General features: G+C 37.7%; 1 protein-coding gene across 2 annotated transcripts in view; it reads right to left on the bottom strand.

Annotated features, from left to right (window-relative positions):
* Positions 1 to 18,286, bottom strand: part of LOC136851628 (divergent protein kinase domain 2A-like) — a 178,835-nt gene that overhangs the window by 106,256 nt on the left and 54,293 nt on the right. For both annotated transcript variants that reach the window (XM_067126015.1, XM_067126014.1), the window contains exons 4-5: positions 7,955 to 8,133; positions 7,492 to 7,633 (exon numbers count right to left, since the gene is read on the bottom strand). In XM_067126015.1, the coding sequence (XP_066982116.1) occupies positions 7,492 to 7,633; positions 7,955 to 8,133 (321 nt within the window). The remainder of the gene's footprint in view (positions 1 to 7,491; positions 7,634 to 7,954; positions 8,134 to 18,286) is intronic.

The raw sequence follows: 18,286 nt of genomic DNA, 5'->3' as shown, positions 1-18,286 counted from the left end.
TCCGTTTTTGTTGTGATGTTTTTTTATTTGATTGAATTTTTTGTTTCCTTATTAAGTTTATTGTGTGTGTATATATTGTTTATGAATGTGTTGTTGGTGTATGATTGTTTAATTAATCATTATTTTTACTTTTTTACTTGCAGTTTGCTTATGCGAGCGTGTAAAAATAGGAGCAGCTCCCCTTCACCTGAACTGTGAGAGCCATCACCTTTAATAAGAAGCAATTCACCTTTAATAGGAAGTCTTATGTAAGGAAGTGTTAACCCAGCTTGAGGAGTGATCTTGACATGAGTGTGGAGCACCTGAACTGTGTTTGTAATGTGCTGGATAAGGATGATCCTTCAGTTTTGAGGCTCAAGATACCTTCAAGTGTAAGGGTAGTAATATAAACTGGAATTGGCTGGAGGCACTACTTATGTGAACTAGGGGCAAAGTGTCATTTCAGTTGTTAGGGAGCCGGAGGCCCAGTGAGAATAAGGAGTAGGTGCTGGGCTGACCAGTGTTTACAGAGTGGGAGAACTTCTTCAAACAGTGGAAAAGTTAGACAGATATAAATTAATTGGTCCCTCATACATTGCTGTTGACTTTGGTCATAAACAGTCTGCTAAACTCGTGGCTCAACTGATGGTTGTGTATGTTCCCATGAAAGTATTTGCTCTCGTGATTGGAGATTATCAGAACTTATTTATGTGAAAGACACTGGGGATAAGAGCATGTGACGTTTATTTTGAACCAGAAGTGTTTGAGATTGTATGTTGGTTGTGTATACTAAACTTATATTTAAGGTAATTAATTAGGTTAAATTCTTTTTGATGGTCATTGTAGTATTATGTTAATAAATTAGATTAAGTAAAGTCGAGTTTCATTTAATAATCTCCAATTCTGTTCCCATCATACTGCCCCAATTGTGTACAATAAAAAGCCCCTTCATTGTTTATAAGCATACCGAGTGTTTACAGTTGACCTTCGTATTCGTGGGGGATACATACCACAACCACCCACTAAAAAGCTCTTATAACTGCCTATCTTGAAAGTTCAAATACCAAATGTATACTTAAAGTATCATCCTACACCTAATATACCTTAAACTATTATCCTATTACTGTACAGTAATACCTCGATCTTACACAATTTGAGTTGTGCGAATTCATGGACGTGAACTTTTCATTGGAACCTAATTGTCATATGCAATTTTTTCACAGACACCTGACATTTGTGAATCCTTGAGAGAGGAGAGAGAGAGATTGAGAGAGATAAGGGTTGTCCTTACTTAAGAGAGTGAAATTATTTATCAATTATTTGAAACAGAGAGAATCCATAAAAATGAGAGAGAGAGAGAGAAAGAAATAAAACAAGAGAGAAGAGAGAGAGAGAGAGAGAGAGAGAGATTCTTAGAAATAAGTGCTGAATGGAGATTTTCAAACTTGGGATGAAATTCCTCTTCCAGAAATAGAGAGAGAGAGAGGAGAGAATCCCTTTGAGAGAGAGAAGACAGAGAGAAGAGAGAGAGAGAGAGAGAGAGCAGAAACCCTTTTGACACGCAGGGGCAACAATTGACATATTTGACAGCTTTGCCCTCGCCCCTCTCTTCAAAGGTTTTCACGAAAGATCGGAAATGATATTTGTTTGTTTAAAATATCACATAAATTTTGTAATTACAGTTATGTTATATTATTATTATTATTTTTATTACTTGAAAATTAGTACAGGCAGTCCCCAGTTTACGACGGGGATTCCGTTCTTACGCTGCGTTGTAAACCGAAAATCATTGTAATCCAAAACATTGTCGAAAATCATAAAAAATCCAAAGAAAACCTTACTTTTAATGCTTTTGGTGCATTAAAAATGATGTAAACTGCATTTTTATTGAGTTTTCATAAAAAAACCTCCATATTTTGATTATTCTGCCGTTTTGGAGCCATATCTCTTCCATCGGATCAGCGTTGTAACCCTGGAACATGCGTCGTAAACTGGGAAATAATGTCTGATGAATATATTTGAAAAGCGTCGTAACCTTGGAACGTCGTAAGCCGGACCCATCATAAACCGGGGACTGCCTGTACTTATTATTAGGTAAATCATTTATCTGTCAACAAAAACATATCCATTAACCATAAAAATTCTCTCATCTCAGTAACAGACGAGAAAATTTTTATGGTTACATGTATACGTATATTTGTTTTGTATGATAAATAAATGATTTACTTAATAATAAGTACTATTTTTCAAATATTACTAAGATTAATAACATTAAATATAATAATCATTATTTAATAATACATTTATACATTTCTATTATAAATTTTGTTATATTTTAAACAAACAAATATCATTTCCGGATCTTTCGTGAAACCTTGGAAGAGAGGGGCAAGGGCAAAGCTGTCAAATATGTCAATCGTTGCCTACAGCATGACAAAAGGATTTCTGGTACTATCTCTCTCTCTTTCTTCTTTCTTTTTTCTTTTTCCTCAAAAAATCATGAATTTCCATCTTTTGATATCTAACGTAAGAATAACTTTTTTTTTCTCTCTCTCTCTCTCTCTCACATGTTATTCTCTCTGTCTCCGTAATAATTCATAAATAATTTAACTCAATATTTCAAGTAAAGACAACTCTCTCTCTCTCTCTCTCTTTCTCTCCATAATAACTGATAAATAATTTCACTCTCTTAAGTAAGGACAACCCTTATCTCTCTCTCTCTCTCTCTTATTCGTAGTTAGCGCTCACACATTTTTACAACTTATTATTTCTCTGTATGTCTTTACCTGTACAGTACATAGTTTAAACTGATCTAATTTTACCTGCACCATCTACAAACTGTAAATGCGCTAGTGTGGCAAGTACATTCTGAAACAGACATAATAACTGAGGGCTGTATTAATCCAAATAAAAAACACTGTTTATTCAAGAAAAAACATTTCAGAACAAGGAGAAAGAGACATAGAATTAAGACGTTATTAAAAAGAGGTTGAGAAGACTCCCAAATATAGATTGGTCGGAGGGGGAGGGAAATTCTCCTCCAACTCAGTATTTTTATGTCAACCATTTATTTCTTTTTTTTTTTTTAAAGGTAACATATTAAGCTAACTTTTAAATGAAATTACAGTAACTTTAATTCATTTAAAAGTTAGCTTAATAACTTGAGAACATGATTAGGGTCATATTTAGTGTTTAAACTTTAGAAATAAGCATTTAATAGCATTTTTAGAGACCATGCCAAACTTATGCGAAAATTCACCTGGGACCTAACCTCGCGTCAGTTCGGGGTATGACTGTAGTATTAATCTTTGAAATTATATTATTAGAGAGAGAGAGAGAGAGAGAGAGAGAGAGCACTGAGTGGGCAACATATATTTGACCAAGAGTGGGCAACACTTTCTACCCTTGCAGTCAATATGTTAAGATGTTTGACATATTTGACAGGTTACAACCTGCCCCCTTGCTCCAAAGCTTTCAGATAAGACTGGGAAACAGATGAGGGAAAAATATTTATTGAACTGAACTCTTACTAATTCACTATGTATTTTTTTTAATGAACTGATATTTTACTGTGTTTATATTAATATTAATATTTGAAAATTAGTAAATCATTTACTTGTCATACGAAACAAATAAACATATTAACATATGCATAAAAATTCTCTCATCTCAGTAAGAGAGAGAGAGAGAGAGAGAGAGAGAGAGAGAGAGAGAGAGAGAGAGAGAGAGAGATTTTTTTTTTATTATTTAATGTTATTGAATCTTATTAAACTTCTTATTAATATTTGAAAACTAGTATTGTAAATCACTATTTTATCATAAAATGTATACTATGTAGGTACAGTACAGTACTGTATTTAGTCACGAAAATAAATATGAAAATACAGAATATTGCTTGGTTGAAAAAAATCTGCAAACAGGAGAGTTTAAAATAATTTATAGATAGGTTCCACAGAAATATCTGCCAATAAAGCAAAGTCCGTGAATAGTTACTGTATACTGAAGTTATGCAGTGTTGACAAGGTAGGGAAGTAAGGGTACATAGTTGCTGTTTATGCCCGTGAGAGTTTTTACTTACTCTTTTCCACATTTTCTTATCCAACAGGGCTTTGGCTCTATAATCAGGATAAACAACAGATTACTGTATAATCTTAACCTAGCACCAAAGTCAAGCTGACAAGGAGATAATGCATCTGAAAGATACTTGAGCAAGAAGGCCACTCTCCATATAAGATTATATTAATATTAATATTTGAAAATTAGTAAATCATTTACTTGTCATACTGAAACAAATAAACATATTAACATATGCATAAAAATTCTCTCATCTCAGTAAGAGAGAGAGAGAGAGAGAGAGAGAGAGAGAGAGAGAGAGAGAGAGAGAGAGAGAGAGAGAGAGAGAGAGAGAGAGAATTTTTTATTATTTAATGTTATTGAATCTTATTAAACTTCTTATTAATATTTGAAAACTAGTATTGTAAATCACTATTTTATCATAAAATGTATACTATGTAGGTACAGTACAGTACTGTATTTAGTCACGAAAATAAATATGAAAATACAGAATATTGCTTTACGAAAAAATCTGCAAACAGGTGAGTTTCCCGCAAATAATTTATAGATAGGTTCCACAGAAATATCTGCCAATAGGCGAGTCCGTGAATAGTGGGGGTCGACTGTATACTGTAGTTATGCAGTGTTGACAAGGTAGGGGAAGTAAGGGTACATAGTTGCTGTTTATGCCCGTAGAGTTTTTTACTTACTCTTTTCCACATTTCACCCTTATCCAACAGGGCTTTGGCTCTATAATCAGGATAAACAACAGATTACTGTATAATCTTAACCTAGCACCAAAGTCAAGCTGACAAGGAGATAATGCATCTGAAAGATACTTGAGCAAGAAGGCCACTCTCCATATAAGATCCTTCTATGATGGTCGCTTGTCGAAAGCTTCAAAAGCTATTGGACTTCAAACATTTTATGACTAAATCTGAGGATACCCTCCAGATTAAGTCATACCTCATATGACAATACCTCTCTAGAAATTAAATGCAGCATGCTTGTAGGGAAATAAAAACCAAACTCTGATGACATATTGCCACAATTGTGGTAACAATCTCATAGAAACACCATGGATGATTAACCCTTAAACGCCTATTGGACGTATCATACGTCGACTAAAATTGTCTGTTAGGTGCCAGTGGGACGTAACGTCGACTACAAAAAATTTCAACCTTCGGTCAACTTTGACTCGACCGAAATGGTTGAAAAACGCAATTGTAAGCCAAAACTCTTACATTCTAGTAATATTCAATCATGTACCTTCATTTTGCAACAAATTGGAAGTCTCTAGCACAATATTTCGATTTATGGTGAATTTTTGAAAAAAACTTTTTTCTTACGCACGGGCGGTAACTCAGCCGAAAATTTCATAAATTCTTTTGTCATTTTGTCGTAATTTTTGCACTGCTCTATATTAGCCGTTACATAAAGTTTTATATATGAAAATGTGCGCAATTTCATGTACAATACAGCAAAATACAACCCATGGTTGTAGCTTTTATCAGTTTGGAAATATTTTCATATAAACCACAATAACTGCCAAAATTTCAACCTTCGGTCAACTTTTGACTCGACCGAAATGGTCAAAAAACGCAATTTTAAGGTAAAACTCTTACGATCTAGTAATATTCAATCATTTACTTTCATTTTGCAACCAATTGGAAGTCTCTAGCACAATATTTCGATTTATGGTGAATTTCTGAAAAAAACTTTTTTCCTTACGTCTGCGCCAGAAATTCTTTAAATCACGTTGTCGTAATGTTTGCATTGTTTTATATTAGTCGTTACATAAAGTTTTATATATGGAAATGTGCGCAATTTCATGTAGAATACAACAGAAAATAACTCATGGTTGTAGCTTTTATCAGTTTTGAAATATTTTCATATAAATCACGATAACTGCCAAAATTTCAAGCTTAGGTCAACTTTAACTTGACCGAAATGGTCAAAAACGCAATTATAAGCTAAAACTCTTACATTCTAGTAATATTCAATCATGTACCTTCATTTTGCAACAAACTGGAAGTCTCTAGCACAATATTTCGATTTATGGTGAATTTCTGAAAAAATTTTTTCCTTACGTCTCTTGTGGTAACTCGGCTGAACATCTCAGAAATTCTTTCGTCATGTTGTCGTAATGTTTGCATCGTTTACATTAGTCGTTACATAAACTTTTATATATGAAAATGTGCGCAATTTCATGTAGAATACAACAGAAAATAGCTGATGGTTGTAGCTTTTATCAGTTTTGAAATATTTTCACATAAATCACGATAACTGCCAAAATTTCAACCTTCGGTCAACTTTAACTCCACCGAAATGGTAAAAAAACGCAATTGTAAGCTAAAACTCTTACATTCTATTAATATTCAATCGTTTAACTTCATTTTGCAATAAATTGGAAGTCTCTAGCACAATATTTCGATTTATGGTGAATTTTTTAAAAAAACTTTTTCCTTACGTCTGCGTGGTAACTCGGCCGAACATCTCAGAAATTCTTTCATCTCGTTGTCGTAATATTTGCACCACTTTATATTAGTCGTTACATAAAATTTTATATATGAAAATGTGCGCAATTTCATGTACAATACAACAAAAAATAACTCATGGTTTTAACTTTTATCGGTTTTGAAATATTTCCATATAAATCACGATAAATAGAAAAAATTCGACTTTCGGTCAACTTTAACTTTCGACCGAAAACGGTCGAAAACTGCAATTGTAAGCTAAAACACTTACAGTCTAGTAATATTCAATCAATTAGCTTCATTTTTCAACAAACGGGAAGTCTCTACCACAATATTTCGATTTATGGTGAATTTTTGAAAAAAATTTTTTATGTCCGCTCGTTCTTAATTCATGCATCATTTTGTGATAATATTTTCTCTGTGTTGCTTTGATCGTTTTAAAATTTGTTATATACCAAAATCATTGCAATTTAGTGTACAATACAACTAAAAAAATTAACTCATTAGCTTTAACCGTTTTGCTTACAGCGCGATTTGTATACGAGTTTTTTTTTGCTGTCATATATTCCAATATTTATATATGATAATGATATTTTTTCATTTCTGATGGTTGCATACTAAACTTCAGGCAATGACAAAAAAATGAACCAAAAATGAACTCTTAATCTTAAAAACTAAGCGTGCTGTTATTTTTTGAAAAACTTTTTTCCGATTCGGCGCTAACTCACGAACGCTGCCGGCATACGGGGAGACATTTTTGTAAATAGGGCTTGGCGTTAAAGGGTTAATAACTTGTTACTGATGAAAATCTGAGCAATTTATTATAAGATTCTCCCACAACAATCACTTTTTACCTATACATCCTTACTGCCAACAGCCAGCTCCACTTCTATCTGGCTACCTGGTTAACTTGGATTGTAATTATTCAGTAACACTCATCATCAGCAATGAAGTTTATTGACAATAAGAAAAAAGAACATACCTTTAATACGACAATATCAGGCGCAACAGCAAGTGTAGTATAAAGCGCAATTCTCTCATCTGATGACAGTATATGGTCATTGTCTTCATCAAATGATTGTTCAGTTATAGTTAGCAACTTCTTGCTAGGACACATCAGCAACCTAACATTGAAATTAATATAAATTACTACAGGAAATTATTTCTACAGTGTTTCTGTAAAACAAAGTTATTACTTCTTACATCAGACGATTATTAAATATCGAGAGAGAGAGAGAGAGAGAGAGAGAGAGAGAGAGAGAGAGAGAGAGAGAGAGAGAGAGAGAGAGAGAGACCAAATTTAAACCAAGTGAATATATCCAACATACACACTTCAATACATTACAACAATGTGGTCTTTTAAATGAAACTAATTAGGGTTAAATACACTTAGTATTCAAGAACAATGATGGCATCATATTAAATTTGTAATGAAATACACTTACGGATAATGAGTTCGAGGTACCCCAACAGTCCTCAATAGGTGATACAAGGACCTTGAAGACAGTGGCTGCTTTGCTAGGTACGATCTAACAGAAGCTGACCCACTGTTGCAACCAACTTCTAAACTTGCATTAAGGCACACCATTTCATCCAGCAATGAAAACCGTTCACCAGAGGGAACCTGAAGAAAAAATAAAGGTAAGTTATTCGAAAAAAAGGCTATTTGAAAACAAACTCACCACTTTTAACCTAACCTATTAATACACCAGCATAAATCCTAGACACTATTCCCCAGTAAAAGAAAAAAAAAATAGATTTGCTACTCCCTGTAGGTTTGCAATGCGCATATGGTTACCTCAAATTCCAAGAGGCTGTTCAGCTTCTTATGTGTTGGAACAGTTGCAAAAGAACAGTGGGGTCAAGAACTGTAGCAAGTTGAGGGGTACCGCACAACCTAGTTACTAACGTGCATATCATTAGATATTTATAAAGCAGGTGTGTGGCTATACATGTCTTGCTGGTCTGACTACACGCTCACAACTCAGAGGGCTGTACAGTCCATGACATCTGTTACCAAGAATGTTACCAGTTGCAGGTGAAACAGGTAAGTGACCACAAGACTTGCACTATTGCACCATAAACACACAGCCAAAAAGAATTACTGTTAGCCGACAAATCATGAGCTGTGCAGCATCTGCTGTTGACAAGTACATCACCTATTACAGGCGAAATATGTAAGGAAAGCCTTGTTACAATGCTCCAACCCCTTCAAGGGTTGGAGTGTACATTACTAAATGAAAGTCAGAATGGAATGCTTTATATGTAAAGCTAGATGGGACAAGGTAGCTGTGTTGTGTGCACACAGCTAATAAAACAGTCACAGCTCCTCTAGGAGTGCAATGTGAGTTACCAGATGTAACATGACAATCATATTACGTGGACATGACTGCAAGAAGCATTCCAGCATATCAAAGAAGCAGCCCACGCATGTCCCTCAGTACAGATCAGACATGCATAATGTGTGTTAAGTCACAGGCAAAGTCAAAGAGACACCTTTGCTGGATGGTTATACTTCCAGTAGTAGAAAAAATATGCTTTCTGTAGATATATAAATGCTAGGCCTACAACAAGTGAGGTGTGATCTGATGGAGTATTATGTATCCTCCTCAAAACCAAACCACCCAGGGGTATCAAAAGTTTGACTGCATTACTTATGGGAACCACTACTCAAGTGGCATGAGATAAATGAAGAAAGACGATGAAGCCTTGCAAAGCAAGTGAATAAGTATAGATAAATGTCAGTTACTCCTCAAACTATTCCTTAGCACCTGTGAGGAGCACTGTCAAGGTTTCTGATGACTGAAATCTCTAATAAGGATTAGCAATATCATCGACATGCTTAAAACAATTGACATGCACCCGAAGGAGAATTATAAGCAGTTATATGGGAACTGAGAATGTTTTCTCAATTACCATATAACATAATCAGGAAGTGTCCCTAACAAAACCAACATAAATGGGGTAAGTGCCAAAGAGAACTAGGATAACTCAGTAGTCTGTTACACATTAGTGATATAACGTCTTCTTCCACACGTCATAACCAGACCCAATATCCATAAGTAACACCTTCCTAATGGGCAAAATTACACAAAGGTTACCAGTAATACATATATAAAAAAATATCCAAGTCAGAGATCAGCAAAAAATAACTGGGCTAGGTAAGAGATTAGGTAAAAAAAAAAATGGTAATGACAAAGCTACCCTTTACAACCACTAAAAAAATATGTTTAGCAAACATCCTCAAAAAAAAACAAGCAGAAACAGAACAGGAACCAATGAAGAACAGAAAAGAAGTGTCTTTGAGAACTGACATTGAAATACACTGGTACCTAAACCTAATGGACCTCAACTTTACACTGGTTGGTACCTAAACCTAATGGACCTCAACTTACCAGTTTTTATTACTTGTCATATATGTCTGAGTCCCCCACCCCCAAAAATTTAACAGAATAACCCAGTAAGTTAGTTATACATTCTGAAATGAACATGACAAATACTTGGCCCTCTACCTTTGTAATTGTTCTTCTTTTAATTCCAAGGTAACTAACTCATCATGACCACCACTTGGTACCTTTCTTCTACTTCCTAGAACAGTTAATGTGTTTGTCTGCCTCTAAAAGAGACTGCAGCTCATATGAAACTGCAATCTTTTATGTCTACCATAATATTCCTGCTTAGCAAACTGGAAGAGCTATTTTTTTGGTGTGTTTTTGCTGTGCTGAATTTGCTCTTTCTATGAATGAATCTGCAATCAAACTTTTACCAAGTTCAATAATGGGATATCTTGCTCATTTATATGAAGATTATTTCCTTTGTAGACATTGCAGAGGGAGCTAATTTTCAGAGTTGTGTCAAGGAAAATTTTATTACATATATGTACACACATTTCCTATCTTTCCATAAAGATAAAATTTGCAGCTCACAGTACTGTAGGTCTTTGTTAACTATGAAAATCACATACATACAGATGCTATGAGTAACTGAATCATGAAAATATGGAATGTGATGAATATATAAATATGGAATGTGATGAATATATAAATAAAGACAAAATCCACGAAGGAAAGAGAAACAGTGGAGTGCTACAAGGCCTTTCGACTTATATTCCTTTACTTAGCAGACTGAAGAAATATAAAAATAAGTTTACAAAGAAAGCTCATATAAATGACAGATAGGGATTACAAAGGAAAAAATATGTACCTGTAATCCAACACAATTAAAGAATTAGCAGACCTACCAAAACAGAGTTAATATTTAAGAGATTTTACAAAGGATTAGGCTCAACAGCTCAGAAGCAGGGACAGGACAATTAAAAGATTATACAAGGAAGGTGACTGACCATCAAAAAATGTTATAAAAATACGACTCAATTCTCATTTTGGTAAACAAAAATTTTTACAAGGTGAACATTTAAATATATATATATATTACTGTACAAATATATAGAAAATATATATTAGGTAACTAATTTTTAATTGTTTGTGATTTTATCTTTTAGGTCATTCTTGAACATTTTACTTATACAGGAGTCAAAATAATACATGCCAGGGATAAGATTAAAATTACAACTGAAAGTAAGTTGTATAATAGTGGATTCTAAAAGATTTCGTGGGGAGAAATCTTTTGATCCGACAATCACTGAACTTTCAGTCCAATTTATCCTGTGAGAGTTTTTACTTAAATGAATGAATAATAGCATTGGACATTTGCCCAGTTTTGACCGAATACTTATGCTGCTTAACCCGTACATAAATGCTGAAAATTGACGATTTTCGGTTATCGGCGATTTTTGCTTATTGTCACACCATCGGAATGGAGCCCCTGCTGATAACCAGGGACTGCCTGTATCTATTACATTAAGAGTGGGTGGAATATGAAATATGTAAAGTATCCTTTGAAGATTACAACTGCTGGAAGGAGGTATGCTGACATATTCTGAGGTTTATAGACCTAGGCACTTTTTAATAACAACTTTTTACAATAATCCTGTTCTATTTAGTTAACAATAATGAAAATTTTTAGGATTGTCTTGCAAACTAACATACATTCAACAACAGATGCAGACATTATAATAATAACGAAAAAATGCCATACAGGCAGTCCCCAGTTATTGGCAGCCTCGGTTACCGGTGATCTGGTTTTACGGCGCTTGTCTAGCGACGACAATAACCAGATTTTCGTCGCCGACAACTGGTTATCGGCGCTGATCGCCTCTTATCGGCAGCGCTGATCACCGGTTGTCAGTGCCACTAACCGGTTATCAGCACCGCTAACCAGGGATCAGTGCTATTATCGCCGATTTTCGGTTAGCAGCGATTTTCAGTTGTCGTCATGCCGTCGGGAACGGAACCCTGATGATAACCGGGGACTGCTTGTATATATTGGATGTGAGTGCTTGGGCATCTGTCTGATGATTTTATGCATTAGCTATAGTTTTGTACAGTACTTGGAGTTTGGTTCTTCCATATTAAAAACCAAATGGATATTTCATCTGAATCCTTATGGTGTGTGTGCATGGCATATTAAAGTTTGCTATTTACTTGTCATGGCATACAAAAATTTACTAAATCCTTACATTATCCAAAACCCATTGCAAGCTACCTGAGCTCAGGTTATTGTGTCATTGGTTGTAAATACGTAGTGCACCACATTTACTGAAACTATATACACATTTATATTAGTTACAGTAATTAAGGGTGATTAACTTTATCAAACCTTGAAGTACAACAAAATTATGATACTCAATGTACTGTATGAGAGAGAGTCTAGAAATCTAGCATAGGATACAAGACACTGGAATCCAGGTATATAAAGCATTAGACAGTTTTCAATTGATTTCACCAGCTGGTATTGATATAATACAAAAAATGCAAAGCCAAGGAAAAAAAAGACTGAAGTTTTCATAAACACAAACCTTAAGACTTTGATAGATCAAAAGGTATGTTGTGAACATCTCCTCCTAGCACAACTATCTGTTGTTGTGAAAATAATTCAGAATACAGTAATGGTGACAGTAATTTTATAAAAAGCCTCACAGTGAGTTACATTTTTGGCATTGGGGAACAAATTTCATCAAATGTGCTAATGACAAATGCACTTTTTTACATAAAAAGGAAATAATAAACAGGCATCTGTGTTTTATGTAATTGACAGCAATATTTGTACCTCAAAGCTACAATCATCAAAATTGATATACAATAAAGAAACATTTTTATCCTGTAACAAAAACATACACTGTGACAACTAAAAATTTCTCACATTTGTGTCCTGCCAGGTGCATTCAATTTACAGCCATTAATATTTAAGTATCCTTAAAATCTGGCCTTGGACCAAATCACTGAGGCCTGAGAGCACAAGACTGAGCCTGAGTCTGAACAACTACATCCTAGGGTCATGTGAACCAAGCCTCAAGATTGTTTGGGTTAGTGTACTATATATTATACATTGGCTGCACAATATGCTTACATTTTACAACAAGGCTTTCAGGAGGACATAATTCATCAACATAAATCAGATGAAGGTAAATTCAAAATATCTAAGTAATAATATGACAGTTGCATACTCCAATCAAATAGTATGATGCTGGGTTTACACACTACACTCCAGCTATGCTAAAAGCACTTGCTTTTGCTACATGAAGCTATAATTGATGATAAAATGCAGTAATGACAAAAAAGGGCAGTCAGAAAAGCATTTAATACACCTACCCAGTCACAAAACCAAGTCAAGGGATATGAGCATTTGACAAACAATGCGGGACTTCCACTAACAAGAACATCTTCCCTAGTATCAAAATATGACCTATCAAGCATGATGAATGACCTACCCCTTTGGGAGATTTTGCCTAGTATCTAACTACTGTTTTGCTCATATTTGCAGCTTTTTACTATTTAGTCTATTCAGTCTCTATGGGTTTAAAATAACAAAAATATTTTTATGATGAAATGAGGCTTTATATAAACTTATCAAGTATAGGCAGTCCCCAGTTATTGGTGGGCTCAGTTATCGCAATCCGGTTTTTCAGCACTTGTTTAGTGACGAAAATCGCCGATATGTGCCAATTTCTGCTATTTGGCGCCAATACATACCTAACAGAGGTGCCAATAACTGAAAATCTGCAATTTTTGCTTATCGTCGTGCTGTCAGAATGGAATGCCCCTGATAGACGGGAACTGCCTGCAATTACATAGCTACTAGGTCCTGCCATGGCAGTAAAAAAAAAAAAAATTTAAATTCCGCGGCGGCACTACAACTGTTTGTGTGACAAGGCCCTCCCCACATTTGGGACTGATAGGTACAACTCATCAGAGAGCTTCAATTTATTTGAGGCCTTATGTCCATTTGAGGGGAGGAGGAGGAAGGGCTCCAATTATGCAATTACTTGCTAAGTATATATAAAATCTTATTTTATCATAAAAATATTTTTATATATGTGACTTACCAAGTAATTACACAGCTGACTCCACACTGAAAGGAGGTGGGATAAATGGACATATTCTACACCAAAACATTAATAAAAGTAATGACTTTGAAATAGAAAGGTTGCTAGCACTGGTACAATGCTTGTTGTTCCTTACCTGGTAAGAGAGCTACTGCAGGTGAGTACTGCCTCCAGCTGGTGCTCATCTTAACCTGCAGAGGGCGTCGCAGTATGGCCAAGAATTACCCCTACTTCAGTGGGTACTTTGCAGCCATGGAAGTTCACCGATGGTTGTCAAAGATTAAAAAGGGTGCCCTTGCCCTCAGCATAGACTAGAATAAAAATACAACACTGTCACCTACACTGGAATAAATACCACCACCCCAACCACTAAAGACTGGGGGTACTCTGGGTACGATGTACCCCCAGGCTTCCCTTTGGCTCAACACCCTACATCAAGGCGAGAGGAAAGAAGAGGGACAGAAGGCCTACTGACCTACACTTCCAAAATGCTGATTCCAGAATAGCCTCGAGAGACATGTTATGACGAAAAGCTAGAGAAGTTGCGATGGCCCAAACCTCATGGGCCTTTACCTTAAAGGAATGTAAGACATCCTCTTGAACTTGAGATGTGCCTCAGTAATCAAATTTCTTAGAAAAATTGTCCGAAGGTCCTCTGATCCCTTCTGTTCTTTGAAGGTAGCACCTCAAGGCTCTCACAGGACAAAGAAGTCTTTCTTCTTCCTCTGGTCCGAGGATGTCCGTCAGATTCTTAATGACGAACGAGCGAGGCCATGGCTTGGAAACATCTACATTCTTGGCGAGGAAACCAAGAGAGAGAGAGCATACCATGTCCCCCCAGGAAAACCTACTCTCTTGTTGAAAACTTGCAGTTCGGTGATGCATTTGGCGGTAGCCAATGCCACGAGGAAGAGAGTCTTCTTTGTGAGGTTCTTAAAAAGAGGTCCAGCAAAGAGCTTTGAAATGGGGCCTGAGAACCACTTCAGAATGTCTAAATTCCAAGAGACTAATCCAGGCTTTTCTAATCTGGAAGTCTCAGAGGATCTGAGGAATGCTTAAACACTGAAGAAAGCATTGACCTATACCCCTTAATAGTGGAAGGAGACTTCCTGGCGGCCCTCAGGAAAAGAAAAAAATTAGCAATCTGGCTTAAGGAGGTCTCAGAACAAGAGATGTTATTGCAGCTGCACCATCTGAAAACTGCCCACTTAGATTGGTAGAGCTTGCTAGAAGATCATCTACACCTAGCAATAGCTTCTGCAGCCTGCCTTGAAAATCCTTCCACTCTGACGAGGCTCCTGACAATCTGTAGTCTGTCAGGGCCAGAGCGGACAATCCTTGGTGGAACCTGAAGAAGGGGGCTGTCTGAGCAGCGTATGTTTTTGTAGAAGGAGCCTTGGGAGTCCACTAACAGTCGAAGCAGATCCAGAAACCATTCCTTCCTGGACCAGAACAGAGCAACTAGGGTCACTGAGACGTTCTGGTGAGATGAAAACTTGTTGATCACCTCCCTGATCAACCCGAAAGGTGGAAATGTGTAGACGTCTGGGCCATCCAATCCAAAAGCACGGCATCCGTCGCCCATGCGAGAGGGGTCCGGGACTGGGGAGCAAAAGAGAGGCAGACGGCGGTTTCCTGATGTTGCGAAGAGGTCCACTGCTGGTTTGCCCCATAGTTTCCAGAGATTGTTACAAAAGAGGGAGACCAGAATCCACTCCATCAGCAGACTTGATTGCAACTGCCCAGTTCGTCTGCTAGGATGTTCAATCTCCCCTGAATGAAGCGACTGATAGTCTTCACATGGTTCTGCTCCACCCAGAGAAGATCTTTTGCCATCTTGTAGAGAGTGAAGGAGTGGGGCTCCCTTGTTTGCAGACAAAGGACAGAGCTGTGGTGTTGTCCGCGTAAACTGCTACTACCTTGCCAGAAATGAGTGGAGAGAAGGCCTGGAGGCCCAGGTGAATAGCCTTCAGTTCCTTGACATTGATGTGGAGAGCTCTCTGATCTACTGACCACATCCCTGAGACCTTCCAACTCCCTAAAGGGGTCCCCAACCTGGATCTGAAGCATCAGAATAAAAGTCTAGGTCGGGGTTCATGGGCAGAAGAGACTTCCCTTCTCGAAGTCTTTCTACGGACAACCATCAACGAAGGTCCTCCTTGATCTCTGAAAATATGGGGAAGATGAAGGAGTCCGGCTGGGATTTCCTACTCCAGTTCACTTTCAGGTAAAACTGAAGAGGCTTCACGTGAAGCCTGTCCAACTTCACGAATGGTTCCACAGAGGCCAAAGTTCCCAGCAGACTCATCCACTGAACCACTGAGCAAGTTCTGAGAAATAGGAACTCCTGGACAGTCTGGAGACATGAGTCAATCCTTTTGCAGGAGAAAAGACCCAAAAGTCTGTGGATTCAGAATCATCCCTAAAATGGGAATCTTCTGTGTCAGAATTAATTGAGATTTCTGGAAGTTAACTAAAATGCCCAACTCCTGCATCAGGCGAAGAATCTTCTTTAAGTCCTCAGCACACTTCTCCGAGGGGGAGTGGAGTAGCCAAGTCGTCAAGATAGAGGTATATGCTTGTGTCAAGTGGATGAAGCCATTTCCCAAGAGGTGCGAGGATCCGAGTAAACACTTGTGGGGCTATGGACAGGCTGAAGCACAAGGCTCAAAACTGGAGAACCTTACCCCGAAAGACAAATCGCAGGAACTTTCTGGAATCTGGATGTATCAGAACATGGAAATAAGCGTCCTTCATATGCAGAGTGACCATCCAGTCGGCCTGGTGGAGAGAGGACATAACAGAGTGGTTGGTCTCCATGTGAAACCTGGTTTTCAGCACAAACAGATTCAGGGCACTGACATCCAGAACTGGTCTCCAGCCCCCCGATGACTTGGGGACCATGAAGAAGACTGTTGTAAAATCCTTCTGAGTTGTGATCCAAAACCTCTTCCACTGCTCCTTTGTGAATTAAGGGACTCAACTTCTTGAGAAAGGGCAGCAAACTTCTCAGAGCCTGCTGAGTATGCTGTCAAGCTGATCGGTGACTTGGATAAGGGAGGCTTCTCTTTAAAAGGGATGGAATAGCCTTCCCTCAACCCTTGGACTACCAAAGGTTCCGCCCCTCTGCAACTCCATTCCTCCCAAAAGAGGTGCAGCCTGGCTCCTATTAGGGCATGAAGGACTAGGCTTTCATTTCTTTACGGCTGGTTTGAAAGACGAGTTCTTGATGGATCCAGACAGGGAACGCAGATTGACCCAAGGTCTAGATTGAGACCAAGACCTTCCTCCTCGAAAGTGATGAGGTTACAGAGGAGAGAAAGACTTGGTCGCTACCGTGGGAGTTTCTTTCGGGTGCTTAGTAGACTGCACCAGAAGAACGGTAATGGATTTCTTCTGTAAATCCAACAGAATTTCCTTAGCGGTATCTTGGGGGAAAAAGATGGGATTTGTCCTAAGGAGAAAACAAGAGGGCTAACTTCTATGGTGTGGTAACTCCTATGGTGGCAAAGGAGCACCACCGCTCTCTTCTTCAAGATTCCCATTGAAAAAGGGAGGAGAGCTCAAAATAACCATCTCTGACTGCCTTGTCAGCACACGGCAATACCCCCAACCAGTCGGAAGCGAAATCTTCTAGGACTGGACAATCTTCAATTTTCTTTACCAAAGCCCCCACAGTACAGTCGAAGAAGCTAAAAATTTCCGAAACCTTGATAAGATTCCTGACAAGATGATCAAGCTCGGAGGAAGAAAAAGAAATCTTAGCTGAGGCGAACGTGGAAGACGAGCTGCATCAACCAAACCAGAGAAATCCCCTTTGGGAGGCATGTGCTGTCAGACGTCCAGTTCCTCAAGAGGAAGGTTGAGGCTGGGGAATCAGGAGCGGCAGGCTTGAAAAATCTGGGAAATTAGTCAGAAAAAACCTCAGTAAGGAAGAATAGGCTGAAGCAGGAGAGGCATCTTGTTCAGCGTCTTCATCATCAGAAGAGACAGGACAAAGATGTGTCCTTACTCTTCGAGATTGCTATCTTCTTCAAAAACCCCATGAGCCCCTCAAGTTGATGCTTAATCAGGGCTAAAGAAGTCTTCCTCAGCCGATGAGGGTGGAAGAGGCGCCGAGCAGTTGGGTGCGAAAGTCTGAGAAGGCGAAACGAACACTAAGTGTTGTGGAGGAGAGGGGCGCTCAAAGACGAGAGTACTTAGCAGCGGGTGACGGGTGCTTACTCAGAGAATCTTGTCGCTTTGAAACCAAAAACAGGGCGCTCGAGACATGAGAGAGACCTCAGACTATCCCAAGAAGCCTGAAGATGATGAGCAGAATAAGTGGTAGAAG

The sequence above is a fragment of the Macrobrachium rosenbergii genome, chromosome 23, assembly GCF_040412425.1.
Source record: "Macrobrachium rosenbergii isolate ZJJX-2024 chromosome 23, ASM4041242v1, whole genome shotgun sequence".
Lineage (NCBI taxonomy): Eukaryota > Metazoa > Arthropoda > Malacostraca > Decapoda > Palaemonidae > Macrobrachium > Macrobrachium rosenbergii.
The sequence above is the reverse complement of the archived record's forward strand: the minus strand, read 5'-3'. Positions and strand labels throughout refer to the sequence as shown.